This window comes from Hippopotamus amphibius, chromosome 2, assembly GCF_030028045.1.
Source record: "Hippopotamus amphibius kiboko isolate mHipAmp2 chromosome 2, mHipAmp2.hap2, whole genome shotgun sequence".
Classification (NCBI taxonomy): domain Eukaryota; kingdom Metazoa; phylum Chordata; class Mammalia; order Artiodactyla; family Hippopotamidae; genus Hippopotamus; species Hippopotamus amphibius.
In genome coordinates this window covers 61,094,236-61,108,309 of record NC_080187.1, presented here as the reverse complement: position 1 = coordinate 61,108,309, position 14,074 = coordinate 61,094,236, and the positions used below count along the sequence as shown (strand labels likewise).

At 51.1% G+C, this 14,074-nt stretch overlaps 1 protein-coding gene across 2 annotated transcripts in view; it reads right to left on the bottom strand.

Annotated features, from left to right (window-relative positions):
* The window catches only part of GFRA2 (GDNF family receptor alpha 2), a 112,318-nt gene that overhangs the window by 71,331 nt on the left and 26,913 nt on the right, over window positions 1–14,074 (bottom strand). For both annotated transcript variants that reach the window (XM_057722145.1, XM_057722146.1), the window contains one exon: window positions 5,942–6,296. In XM_057722145.1, coding sequence (XP_057578128.1) covers window positions 5,942–6,296 — 355 coding nt within the window. The remainder of the gene's footprint in view (window positions 1–5,941; window positions 6,297–14,074) is intronic.

The following is a 14,074-nucleotide window of genomic DNA, read 5'->3' as shown; positions in this document are numbered from 1 at the left end:
TTCTTCACCCCCTGGCACTCCTGGGCACAGCTCTGCTCCAAGGACAGTTGGGGCTGCTGGGCTCTGAGCTCTGCTCAAGGCCAGACAGGAGCCTGAACAAGGTTCATCTGTCTGTGGCTCATCTCCCCCAAGAAACAGCTGCTCTCTGGACCACCAGAGTGACCCAGGGAAGGCCTGGTAGGGAGCAGAGCAGAACTGGGATTTCAAGAGAACTTGAATGGAAATGCTATCATCTAGTTCATTGTGTGGTTCCATTCCCATTGCAGAGGCAACCACCACAGTGTCCTGTCACTGGACTGTCAAGGGCCGCTACCTACTTCATTAACTCTCCAATCCCAGCACAAGGCCTGGCCCAGAGTGGATGATCAACAACCAGTTATCAAATGAATAAAGGAATGGCTCCAAGACCCCCATTCCTCCCACTACCAGTGAACCACTGGTCCCAGGAATGACTAGCTGGGTTCTAGTAAGGCACCCATTCTGCTCCTTCCATCCCAGTGGCAGACATCACTAATCAATCACAGCTCTCTTTGCTACTGAGCCAGGAGGCAGATTCACAATCCTCCAGACAGCCAATCCAAGTTGGCCACCTAGAGACGGCAGAGGTTCTCAAGTTTGGAGAGGTCAAGGAATCCTCCAAGAATCTAATGAAAGCAACAAGTTTCTCTCTAGAATGAACACACAAAACTTTATGCATGATTTCGAGATATTTGAGATCCTCTCCTTTAAAAGAAGTAATGGCTTGGAAGCCCCAAAACCCACCTACCGTACTCAAATAATCATTTGCTGCCATTTAGAGTTAATCTGCTGAAAACATCAGCCAACAGATTCTACAGAGTCCAAAGGAAGCTGAGGGACAGCCCCCAGGAGCCAAGAATCAAACCCGGACCTGTCCACCCACACTGCCTACAGACACCAGACACATCCCAAGCTAGGCAAGCGTTGGGGGGGCTTGCTGAAGGGATGCCTCCCTGCTCCCGCTGACAGTTAAGGGAGGGGACCCCAATCCCTCTGCCTTCCCAGCAATCCTCTCAGACAAGGACAGTGTCCACTGCAAAAAGGAGCCCAGGCAGCCAGGGTAGCCCCAGGCTGGAATCTATTTATACACATCCTCGGCACACAGAGGTTAAATTACAGCCCGAGATATGGCACAGGGCCAGCACTGAGTTATTTACATCTTCTTGGCAGACCAAGAGGAACAGGGCATTTTAGGAGGCCTCTCCAAATGAGGCCTAGAGGGACACAGTTTACAAGACAACACCATCATCCTCCCCACAGCCCCGCAACCACACACACACACCCCCACCCCACCCCCTACATACGCACACAACCTGAACCATCCTTGCAATGAGTGTAAGCTAAGAAAGTAGAAATCAAAAGATTACATTAAAAAAAAAAGAAGTAGGTCATGGCCTACTGGGGGGCTAGGGTGAGAGAAATTAGCCAAATTCCATGGAATCATTCCAAGAGATTCTCCAAGCTTTCCAGACTCCACACCAGAAGTCTTTTAAAGCCTCTCCGCAGCCCTACAGGCCCATGGGATGTGAACCAGACAAAGGCGGGAGGCAGGGCATGGGCTCCTGGCTGCAAGTTCAAAGCCAGTTGGACCCACAGCTCGAGCAGGAAGCTTCCACTCTCAGAGGCGCCCTCCCTCGATCACTGACCTCAAACTGATCCCGGTACAAAGAGCAGGAGGAGGAGTCGGTAATGCTTCCAATACCCCCAGCCCCCTAAAAACATACCCTTGTTTAACCAAAGCCGCTTCAAACCCCTCTGCTTTGTGCTTAGTGGCATTCATCAGACAGCACAGCAGAGTCTGTTAAATACCACACAGGGATGTGCGAGGCCTGCCGCTAGGTGCGCCGCACACCAATGGGCTTGTTTTAATGCAGTGCCAGGTGAGCGGGTCTCACTGAGCTGTCCCCCAAGGAGTCCTGGGCCAAGATTCACTCAAGGAGAAGCCTGGGCATAGCCAGGCCAACTCCCCAAGCTGAAGGGCAAGGGGGGCCAGGCAGGCCCAGTGAAGTGCAAACTGGACGCTATAGGCCTGGAGCATGGGGCATGTTCTAGGAGATGCCCACAGACAAGGGCCTCATTCCCAAAGAGACAGCCCAGAGAGGCTTTCCCATGTTGCCCATCAAGGCCAGCTCCATCCACTAAAGTAGCCAGGAAACGAACTTGGGGGTCCCCCATTTCTGCTCCAAACATCATGGCCCTGGGTCCTCCCATTTTCACAGTCAAGATTTCCACCAGTGGTGACCACCCTGGTAGGCAGAAACCTGGAGGAAACCAAGGCCAGGAAGAAAGGGAGAGTGCCCCTTCCTGGGCATAGTGGAGAACTGCCTGTTCTCCAGAGGACCCTGTCCAGCCACCCGTCACCTCCTGGGCTCCTCCATGGACCACAGAGTCAGGATCCAGGCGTCAGTAAGTCAAGTCTGCAAGAGCATGGAAAGAAGTTGGTTCCTCTCCTTCAAATCGGCCCTTCCACATCATATACCCTGATGAGGGATCTCTGGTCATTTCCTCCTGTACCAAGAGCTCACCTTTCTAGGAATATGACCTCAAGTGGAGGCACAGGGGGAGAAGGCAGACAGGAAAGCTGCTGTGATGCACTCAGATCCAAAGACCAGGAAGGGTCCTTGGAGAATGGGGAGCATCCTTGTTTGATCAGTGAAGAAGCCCAGGGCACACGGGATGAAATGGTCCATCCAGGACCACTCCAGAGACCAGGGACAGGGTAAGCACAGAAGGCAGGTCTCCTGGCTGCCGGGGTCACCAGGGCAACCACCTCCACCCACCTCCCACTCTGAATCACAGGCAGAGCTTCCCAAGGACACTTGGCCACGCTGTAACAATCCCCCAGGTCCTGCCAGACTTGCCCTAAACATGGGTTGTGCCTTCACCCCTTGTCCTCGCACTTGCAGGACCATACTCTAAATCTGCATGGAGATGGGAGCTGGGTGAGATGGGAGTTGTGGGAGATGCATTAGAGGAACACCCTGGTTCTAGAGCAGGAGTTCACCCAGCTACATCCGGGAGCACCTGAAATTTCCTACGTGGCACCCAACTCAGTAATCCAGATACAGCACTGCTCGTGAGTCCCGTGGTTGCTGTTGTTTAAATTTACATTGGGATGCATGGTGCTCTCAGGCTTGGCTTGGTGTCTCTCAGAAACTGTGACCCCTTAGGTCCTGGGATGCCTCATTCTTGACTCTCCCAATACTTAGTCTTGTTTAAACACCCTCTCTGGTTCTACCATATGAAGCTTCTGCCCCAACTCTCCTGTTCCTGACTCCCCCATCTCCAAACAAACAGAAACCCCTCTGGCTCTGTAAAAAGACACCGATGTTCTACAGGCCACCAAAACCACCCTGCTCCACCCTCTCCTGTCTCCTTAGGAGCTACACACGTTGTCCTCCCGTAAAACACCACTGATGGGGGTGTCCACAGGCTGCTCTGCCCAGGACCCCTGTAGAGATGTCCACCTGAGGTTTGATGCAGAGCCCGCAGCCTTGGTCCTGACACCCCAGCTTGTGGTCACCGGGCCTGGACGCAGGCTAGCCCTCCAGGCCCTCCAGTCCCTCATTCATCCTGTCGCCCCACATACGTCGTGAGTCGTGCAGCCTGACCAGGTCAGTTTAGCATTTAGGACAAGGAGAAATGTGTCTCCATCCAAGAATTAGTAGGCTCCTTCCATCCTGTTTGGGGAGCTATGCAGCACGTAAAGTCTCAGCTCTCGGGAAGCTGAGCCCCAGCCCAGGAACCCCGCCAGAGGGCACACGTGCAGCCTTTGCTCCCAACTTCCGTTTGTGGCCCCTCGGTTTCTACGTCTAACCATCCTCTTGCTGTCCGCATAGTTTTATTTTAAATCGTCCCCACTGTTTTTGTAGGCAATAAGGTACATTTCTTTAAGTAAGCAAAAGAGAAAAGCCTACCTTCTTCAGGCTTTCCCAGCCCTGTGGGGATCAGCCCATCTCTGAACTCCAGCTCATTTTCCAAACCAAGGTAGTGCCTCCCCTTCAGCCACACAGGCCCTGAGCTGCCTTCCCTATGCAGCCCCATCCCCCAGTCCTTGTGACAACCCCCAACCCCATTTTTCCACTCCAGTCTCTTTACTGAGCTCCAGGCCCACAGGTCCAAATGCCCCCAGACACTGCCATGGAGGCGGCCATGGTCCCCCTGCCCCCCCACCTCAGATGCTGTACATCCAACACCCCCATCGCTGAATGGCTCCACTGCCCCATAATTAACCAACCAGGAAACACAGAGACCACCATTCATGTATCCATTCAAACAATGTTCATGGAGCCCTTGCCATGCACCAGGCTCTATGTGCAGGACAAGGTATGGAGTAAATAAAACAGAAATGGCTTTGCCTCCAGGGAATTTTCAACCAGTCCCCAGTCCTGTCACGTCTACTTACCAGTCACCTCCGAACTGATGCACTTCTCCCCGTGCCCACAGCCGCTATTCGTCCAGGCCGATGTGCTACACTGGGAGGAGAGCGCTGGAGATCGCACCCAGCTCGCAAGTGCGTGAGCTGTGTGACCTTGGGCAAGTTACTTTCTACGTCTCTATTTGATCATTTGACAGATAAAGATGATAACAGTACACACCTCGTAGCCTCGCTGCAAGGATTAACGAGATCAAACATATAACAGACCAGTGTCTGGGGTACCGTAAGCAAGCTCCGTCGACTGCAATCCCTGTCTCCCCAGCAGCCCCACCTCTGGCCTGCCCACCCCATGGCCCACACTCCACGTGCACCCACCACCGGCAGGTGCCCATAACCCCAGGTTCTCTCCTACCCTCCAGCCTCTCCATATGCTTTTCCCACATACAAATAACACAACAAACAATTCTGTGCAAAAGATGTTTCTCCCTCATCCATACGTCCATTTACCACTGCCCCCCACAAGAAGTGGCCTCATTAAACATTCCTTTTATTTGCATGCCAGACTCGTTCCCTGGCTTTCTCCTTCTCCCGTTACAAGGTTCAGCTCAAGGCCTGGTCCTCTGGATACCCAGGCTGAGACAGATGCCTTCCCCCCACACACCCTCCTCTGGGAGCCCACAGCATTGAGATCCCTGCTCCCTTTGTCTGTCTCCCTCCGGACTCGGTGCTCCTCAGAGAGCACGGTGTTCACCTCTGCATGCCTAAGCCTTAGAACCACGCACTGGGTGCAAGAGAGGCTCAGTAAATGGTTAATAACAAACAGGAAAAACAGGAGAATTAAAGAGGCAAATTTCAGCTCACTGTAAATTAACCTTCCAAATAATGAGCAATTACTTTACGCCAAACTCTGTGCAAAGCTTTAACACAGATGTCATCTCATCCTCACAATAATGCCGTATTGTGGGCATTTTTATTCAGGACATTTAAAAAACCTGCTCCAAATCACACAGCTAGTACATGCAAAAGTCAGGACTCAAACCCAGGACCCTGAGAGTCCCCACGCTCCACCCAACACTAGACGGGCTCAGCTCTCGGTGTGGAAGGAGCCGCCTCTGGGATGTGCACAAGCCCCTCGCTGGAGGCCACCGGACCTCACTAGGATGATGGGTGGGGCTTCCTTTAGAGGTGAACCTGAAGTCACTGAAGGTCCCCTGTTACTCCAGGCTCTAGGGCCTATGATTTTAAATGAGGAGCTCCTGGGCTGGTTCATCTCGGTTTCCCCCACAGTGCTTAGCATGAGGCTGGGCACAGAGCAGGCAAACGATAAACCTGTGCTGAATAAGTGAATGGACAGATGAATAAATGGATGGATGGATGGATGGATGGATGGATGGATGGATGGAAGAATGAATGAATGACAATCCATTTTGCACATGTTCCAGTCCCCTCCTTTTCCAGGCTCAGGATCTTAACCCAGCAAACGTGGGAATGCCAAGCAGGCAGAACACCCCAGCCGACTCTCTGCGGAGCTGAGGTGGCCCCTACCTGCACAGGTGGTCTGTCCGACACAGGCTGCGGAGGTCCAGGCAGTTGGGCTTCTCCTTATCCTCGTAGGAGCAGCTGGGCAGGATGGTCTGGCGGCGGCGCTCGGCACACGCCTGGTCCTGGCAGGAGCAGAAGAGCATGCGGTAGGTGTACTCGCCCGGCACACGGTCGAAGAACTGGCGCAGGGCCTTGTGGCACTTGCGGCGGTTGCAGCGCTCGGTGGGCGAGATCTCGCGGTTGCAGATGGAGATGTAGGAGGAGCGCAGCTTCTTGCAGTTGTCATTCAGGTTGCAGGCCTTGGCGGCATCCAGGCAGTGGTTGCTCTTGGCGCTGACCGCCGGGTCTGCCCCTGTCCCTAGAGAGGAAAGAAGCGGGCAGTCAGCCCATGCTAGGGACACCCCCAGGGTCACTGTGCTTTCTGCCTCGGCTTCCTCATCTGTGAGTTGGGGATCGCCTAGCAGCCCTCCTGCCTAAGGCTGTGATGAAGATCGAGAGAGTTAATATGCGGGTCCACTGAGCAAGCTGTGCGTACGGTGCGCTTTTAGGATGGTGACTATTAATCCAAAGTCTTATTTAAAACTCATTTCAAAAACAGTATGAAGTTTCCTTAAAAAAACTAAAAATAGAGCTACCATATGATCCAGCAATCCCACTCCTGGACATATAACCAGAAAAGACAAAAACTCTAATTCAAAAAGATACATGCACCCCAATGTTCACAGCAGCACTACCTACGATAGCCAAGACATGGAAGCAACTTGTGTCCACCAACAAGTGAATGCATAAAGAAGATGCAGGGTGTGTGTGTGTGTGTGTGTGTGTGTGTGTACACAATGGAATACTACTCAGCGATAAAAAAGAATGAAACAATGCTGTTTGCAGCAACATGGATGGACCTAGAGATTATCATACTAAGTGACCTAAGGCAGACAAAGACACACATCATACGGTATCACTTCTATGTGGAATCTAAAAAAATAATACAAATGACTCTATATGCAAAACAGAACCAGACTCACAGACATTGAAGACAAAGAGGAAAGGGGCGGGGGAGGAATAAATTAGGGGAAAGGGGAGGGGGAAGGATAAATTAGGGGTTTGGGATTAACAGATACAAACTACTATACATAAAATAGATAAGCAACAAGGATTAACTATATAGCACTGGGAGCTATATTCGATATCATGTAATAACCTACAATGGGAAATAATCTGAAACATATATACGTATATAACTGAACCACTTTGCTGTACAAATGAAACTAACACAATATTGTGAATCTACTACACTTTGGTTACAGAAAAAAAACTTTTCACAAGACAAAAAAGCAAGCAACTAGGTGTTCATGGTCCTGTTCACAAAAGTGGGAAACGGGGAAACAAAGGAACTGGCTCGAGAGCACACAACCGGGTGGCAGTTGAGCCAAGGTAGTTCCCCAGGCTCCTGGGCACCCAGCAGCCTCACACGTGAGCAGGGCTTCCGGTCAAGGGGCGCTCCTGGCCCTTAGCAAGTTCCCACTATGGGATCTTCAGCAGCCAGGGTACAAACAGCACCACCACCACCATCCTCACCCCCATCATGGCCACTGAAACTGTCCCCACACGTTACAAAAGGCCCCATGGGGTGGGGGTGCTACTGTGGCCAGTTAGTGCCGAGACCACTGAAAGCAAGTGCTGGGAGCTTGACAATGTGAGGAGGAGGCCGAAGGCCAGCCTTGGACTCCAGCAGGGCTGAGCCCTTAATCAAGCAAAGCACAGATGTGCTGGATGCTGGGATCTTGGCATTAGAGCCATGGCTTTGAACTTCGTGCCACTGCCTGTGGAGCAAAACATCCTGGGCACAAAGCTGTAATCCTGGGAACTGTCAAGTTCCCTCTGTGGTGTCTGCCCCACCCCCCAAGTCTCAGCTGTTCTAAGGGGAATACACGGCCCAGGGAACCCCCCACTGCCAGCCTACTCCCACCTGCAGAGCACCTCTTGTCCATCCTGATGACAGACAGAGCAGGGAGGCAGGAATTCAGTCTGCACAGGCTTCTCACCCCCCAGGACATTCTGGTGAGAGCCAGATGGGTGATCCTCTAGCACACAGGCAGCAAACCAGAGCAGGAGCCCAAATCCGGCCAGCACTGTGGTACACCCGGGAGAACCACCGGCTTCGGTTCTAGGATGGATGCGCGGTAGCTTTCATTCATTCCTCATCCACCCAACAAATGCTTTTCAGTATTTCTTGAGCACCACCGCGTCCATGTGAGGTCCCGCCCCCATCACCCTAGGAAGACTAGGGTGAGGCCACGTCTACCCTCCCATGGCACTTCCAGCACAGGCCCCAGTGTTCTGATCCCCTGGTCATTAAAGATCTACCAAGTCCCACCTCTGCACAGCCCTCTCCCTGCCAGGTGCTGGGCTGGATCCAGACCTGTAAAAGGAGGCCCCTGTCAGAGACCTCACAAATCTAGCTAGGAAACCAAGAGGCAGAACAGCAGAGTGGTTAAGGCTGGCTGTCCTAAAACTGAGGCATCTGCATTGATTCCTGATCCTGCTACTTACCACTGGGTGGCCTCGGGCAGGTGACCGGACCTTCCTTTGCCTCCATCTCCCTTTCTGGAAAACAGTACCTACTACACAGCACTGCTGTGAGCATGAATGAGCTCGTTTTTCTCTCTCTCTCCCTCATGATAATTCTGCCCTGTCTACCAGATCATCCCCATCAGCTATGACACTGCCCATCTTTAAGGGAAAACAAGAACTGCTTGTGACCTCATGCCCACTGCTAAGCGACACCCTATTTTTCACTCCTCTTTATACCAGAACCCCTCAAACGAGTCATCTGTACCAGTGGTCACTTTCTTCCCTCCCGTTCTCTCCTGGACCCACGGCAGCCTGGCGTTCGCCTCCTCACTTGGCAGTGATCAGGGACGCTGGGGTTCCCTGCTCCTCTGCCCATCGGCACACTGGACACAGCTGGTGGCTCCCCCAGCCCCCCTTTCCTCACAGCCTTCCTGCTGCCTCCCTGTGTGCTCCCTCTAGGCCTGCTTCGCTGGTTCCATCTTCACCACCAGGGCTCAGCCCCCTCTCCTCTATGTGCACCCCCCACCCAGGGCCCTCCGCTCATGCACGGCCTTAAACACCATCAATACGCTGTCGTCTCCCAAATTTATATCCCCAGGCAGGGCAGGGACCTCCTCTCTGAACCCCAGACTCATGTTCAGCTGCCTGAAAGGCTGTCACCCGAATCTCAAACCACACCCCACGTGTTCCCCCAAGGCTGCCCCCCAGCTCCGGTCTTCTTCATCCCTCTGAAGACAACTCCAGCCTTCCAGTAGTTCAGGCCAAAAAGCCTGGCCCTCCCTTGACTGCTCTCTTATCCACATCAGAAAGATCTGGCAGAATATGCCCAGAATCCAGCCACTCTCACCACCACCACTGCCCCCACCTCGGTCCAAGCCATTGTCACTGTGTGCTGGTAAGGGCCTCCTTCCCAGTCTGCCTGCTCTATCCTTTCACCCCACCCCCCCCACCCCCCACAGCAATCTTCTCTCATCACAGCTGGAGCTTCTAGAACCTAAGGCAGAGATAACACTCCTGGTCCCCAAGGCCTCCAGTGGCTTCCCCATCTCATTCAGAGGCCTTGACAGGGTGCATAAGGCTCTATGTCTGTGTTGTCCGATATGGAGGCCGCTACTGCACGTAGCCATTGAACTTGAAATGGAGCTAGCCCAAAATGAGATATGTACGCCAGATTTCAAAAACTTAATAAGAAAAAGTAATAACATAAAGCATATCATTTCAAATGATGTTTTACTTGATTACATGTTGAAGTGATAATATTTTGGATATATGCTGTTAAACAAAAGTATTATTAAATTAATTCCATTTGCTTCTTTTAAACTTTTTTAATGCAACTATCATAAATTTTAGAATTATGGTGGCAGGAGATAAATTGGGAGATTGGGATTGACTTATACACACTACTATATATAAAACTGATAACTAATAAGGACCTACTATATAGCACAGGGAACTCTACTCAATATTCTGCAATGCCCTATATGGGAAAAGAATCTAAAAAAGAGTGGGTACATGTATAACTGATTCACTCTGCTGTACACCTGAAACTAACACAGCACTATAAATCAACTATAACCCAATAAAAAAATTTTTTTCAGAAATTTTAGAATTGCATATGTGACTTGTAACATACTTCCATTAGCCAGCGCTGCCATATGTGACCTCACTTCCTACTCATTCTCCCTGCTCACTTACTCCCTTCCAGCCACACTGGCCTCCTTGCTCTTCCTGAAGCATGCCAATCATGACCTGACCTCAGGGTCTTTGCACTTGCTGTTTTCTGCCTGGAAAGCTCTCCCCCACCCCCATGACCACAAAGCCCCTTTCCTCACTTCTTTCAGGTCTCTGCTCAATGTTACCTTACCTGTGAGTCCTTCCTGACCACCTTATACATAATAAGTCACTCCCTTCACCCCCTACTCTGATCTCCTTTCCCCAGAGCACTAATCACCATCTGCCATAATATATATTTATTTAAGCATTTGTATTTTTCTACCAAATGTGAGCTCCCGGAGAGCAGAGGTTTTGTCAGTTGTACTCACTGCTGTATCCACAGTTGCCAGTGTCTGATACATAGTGAATGCTGAGCCTGTATTAGATGAGTGAAGGAATAAATGCATTTAGAACAGTAGTTCATAAGTGTTCAAAAAATGCTGGCTAATATTATTAAGGAAGCAAAAATGACACAGGGCCAGCAACAGCAGTCAGTAAAAGACCACGTCCAAATCAAGCATCAGTGTGGCTACAGATGGCCAACAATCACATGAAAAGCTGCTCAACATCACTAATTACAGACATGCAAATCAAAACCACAACGAGGTACCACCTCACACCGGTCAGAATGGCCACCATCAAAAGGTCTGGAAACAAGAAATGCTGGAGAGGGTGTGGAGAAAAGGGAACCCTCCTGCACTGCTGGTGGGAATGTGAATTGATACAGCCACTATGGAGAACAGTACGGAGGTTCCTTAAAAAACAAAACATAGAACTACCATATGACCCAGGAATCCCACTACTGGGCATATACCCTGAGGAAACCATAATTCAAGAAGATAACGTGTACCACAGTGTTCACTGCAGCACTATCTACAATAACCAGGACATGGAAGCAACCTAAATGTCCATCAACAGATGAGTGGATAAAGAAGATGTGGCACATATATACAATGGAATATTCCTCAGCCATAAAAGGGAACAAAATTGAGTTATTTGTAGTGAGGTGGATGAACCCAGAGTCTATCATACAGAGCGAAGTAAGTCAGAAAGAGAAAAAAAAATACTGTATGTTAATGTATATATATGGAATCATACAAAACGGTACTGATGAACCTATTGGCAGGGCAAGAATAAAGACGGAGACATAGAGAACGGACTTGAGGTCACAGGGAGCGAAGGGGAAGCTGGGACGAAGTGAGAGTGTAGCATTGACATATACACACTACCAAATGTAAAATAGATAGCTAGTGGGAAGCTGCTGCATAGCACAGGGAGATCAACTCAATGCTTGCTGACAACCTAGAAGGGTGGGATACGGAGGGTGGGAAGGAAGCTCAAGAGGGAGGGGATATGGGGATATATGTATAAACACAGCTGATTCACTCTGTTGTACAGTGGAAACTGGCACAATATTGTAAAGCAATTATATTCCAATAAAGATCTGAAGAAAAAATAAATAAATAAATTTTTTTTAATAATTTTTAAAAAAAATATCCATGTGGGGGACCCAGCCCAGAAGTGCTGAGAAGTAAATGTTTGGGGGTGAGCATCAAAGACTGAGCCATCACGCCAACATCCTGCCCAGCCAATAACAGCCCTATGAAGGCAGAAAGAGAAAAGTTCCCTCCCTTCTTGTAAAAATAAAAGGGGAATTAGGACACAAAGGGAATCAAGGTTCATTTTCTACCCATTCAATAAACAAATCTTTATTGAGGGTCCACCATACACCAGGCATTTCCCCAGACACACGGCTGGGGTCAAGGTCGAGGTGATATTGATGTGTTGGAGAGGTCAGGGCACTGCCTGTAGGAGTTGAGAGGAAAGCATCCTGCCCAGACCAGGGGGTGCCAGAAGCAGCAACAGCTCTGCCGCAACCTACAGGATGAGGGAGAGGAAGCAAAAAGAGCAGAAAGGAGGTCCCAGGCAGAGGGCAAAACAGCAAGGCCCGAGGCTGGGTGGAGCCGCCGCAATCCAGCGTGCCTGGAGATGAAGCCTGGAAGAGGGACCATCAGAGGGGATGCTGCGGAGCCACGGAAGGGCTGTCAGCCACGGTGCGGGGGCAGGGGGGGCACATGGCCCCCCAGGCGGTTCCCTGAGCAGCTGCCAAGCCACTCTGCCCGGGCCAGGCAGGCGAGGACTCAAGGACGCCTGTCTACACAACGGCTATTCTGGGGCACCGCCTCCGTGGGAGGCTCTCCCCAGACCAGCCGGGATGTCCTTTCCCGGTCAGTGCACCCGTCAGGACGCCGGCTGGAGGAAGGGAAGTCAAGCAGCCCGGGGCCGAGGTGGGGGAGAGGAGGATGTGAGCGGCCCCAGAGCGGAGCAGGGTGACAACTGCGAATGCACAGCCGCTAATTTAGGCCCGCGCCGCTCTCAGGTCCCCAGGTGTGCCTCCCCGCTCCCCTCAGCATGTTCCCGAGCTAATGCGGTGTCATTAGAGCCTCAGTAGCTTCCATTTGGAGCTTGAATAGTGGAAGCTTTTGCTAAGGGGGTGTGAAATGTAAACCCTGGGACAAAACGTTGTAAATTTCCTAGAAAAATATACACACAAACACAAATAAGGTGGCGATAGTAACAGCAATTGCCTAGTTACCAGGACGATGCCCCTTCTGATCCTCCCGGAACGGGTACAGCTGCCAGTACGCTGACCACAGGGCCCCGCTCCGCCGTGGAGAAAGGCCCAGGACTGGCTGCTCGCTGCTCTGGTTCCCCCAGTAAGTGAGGAAGCGCGAGTGGGGCAGGCAGGCCTGGGACAGCCTCTTCCCAGCCCATCCACTGCCTCTGCATTTGCACTAAGGCGTCTCTCCCTTGGGTCCAAAAGGCTTTGTTATCCTCTTCAGAAGTCCCCACTGGGGGGACTTCCCTGGTGGCACAGTGGTTAAGAATCCACCTGCCAATGCAGGGGACACTGGTTCAATCCCTGGTCTGGGAAGATCCCACGTGCCGCAAAGCAACTAAGACCGTGCACCACAACTACTGAAGCCTGCGCTCCGAGCCTGTGCTCCGCAGCTAGAGAAGCCAATGCAACGAGAAGGAGGCGCTGGATTGCAAACACCAGCCTCACCCAGGCTAGCCTCGCTGTAGCCCCTGAACTAAAGTATCCAAACAGCAGGGAGGGAGGCCCCTACCACCCCACCCCCAGCCCACCATCCCTACACAGACCACACAGGACCTGCAAGGGACTCAGGAGCAAGGAATTCCTCCTGGGCCTGGGCCAGCCTGCTCTCCAGGCCTGCTGAGAAGAACCCAGACGGGCCAAGGAGTAAATGGTAACAGCTGCTCCATGGAGAGGGATGTGGGATTTAACCATGCCTGGCACTTCCCAAAACCTCCCTGGACTCATCCTCCCAGCTCCAGCCCCTGGGGACAAGGAGGGGCTAGCTCACCTCGGCCAAGCCTCACCCACCTCCCCCTTTCCCTTATATGGCGCTGCCCTGAGCCAATAACCATCTGTCTTCATATCCTCAAAATGATATCCTTGAATATTTGCTTTTACAGAGCTAAGTTTACCAAACCACAGCCACCGGGGTACCACCTATATATATAGCATTTTGGCCATATTACCAGTACTTCCTGTACTCATATTTAATTAAATTTTTCTTTAAATCCCTTAATTTTTAAATTAAATGAAATGTTTAAATTTCTTCAACAGACTCACTTTTTAAATCTTTCAATACCAACTAGATTTGTCCTGAATGATAGCATCTATGTTAGTTCTGAATTTTTCCAAGATGTGTTAAAACGCACTGCTATACAAATTAAAATACTTATTCCTATGCCTATTCCAGGAGCAACGTGCATGCCCTTGGAGGGAAGTCACTGGTTTAGACTCGAGGTTCTTAAACCTTA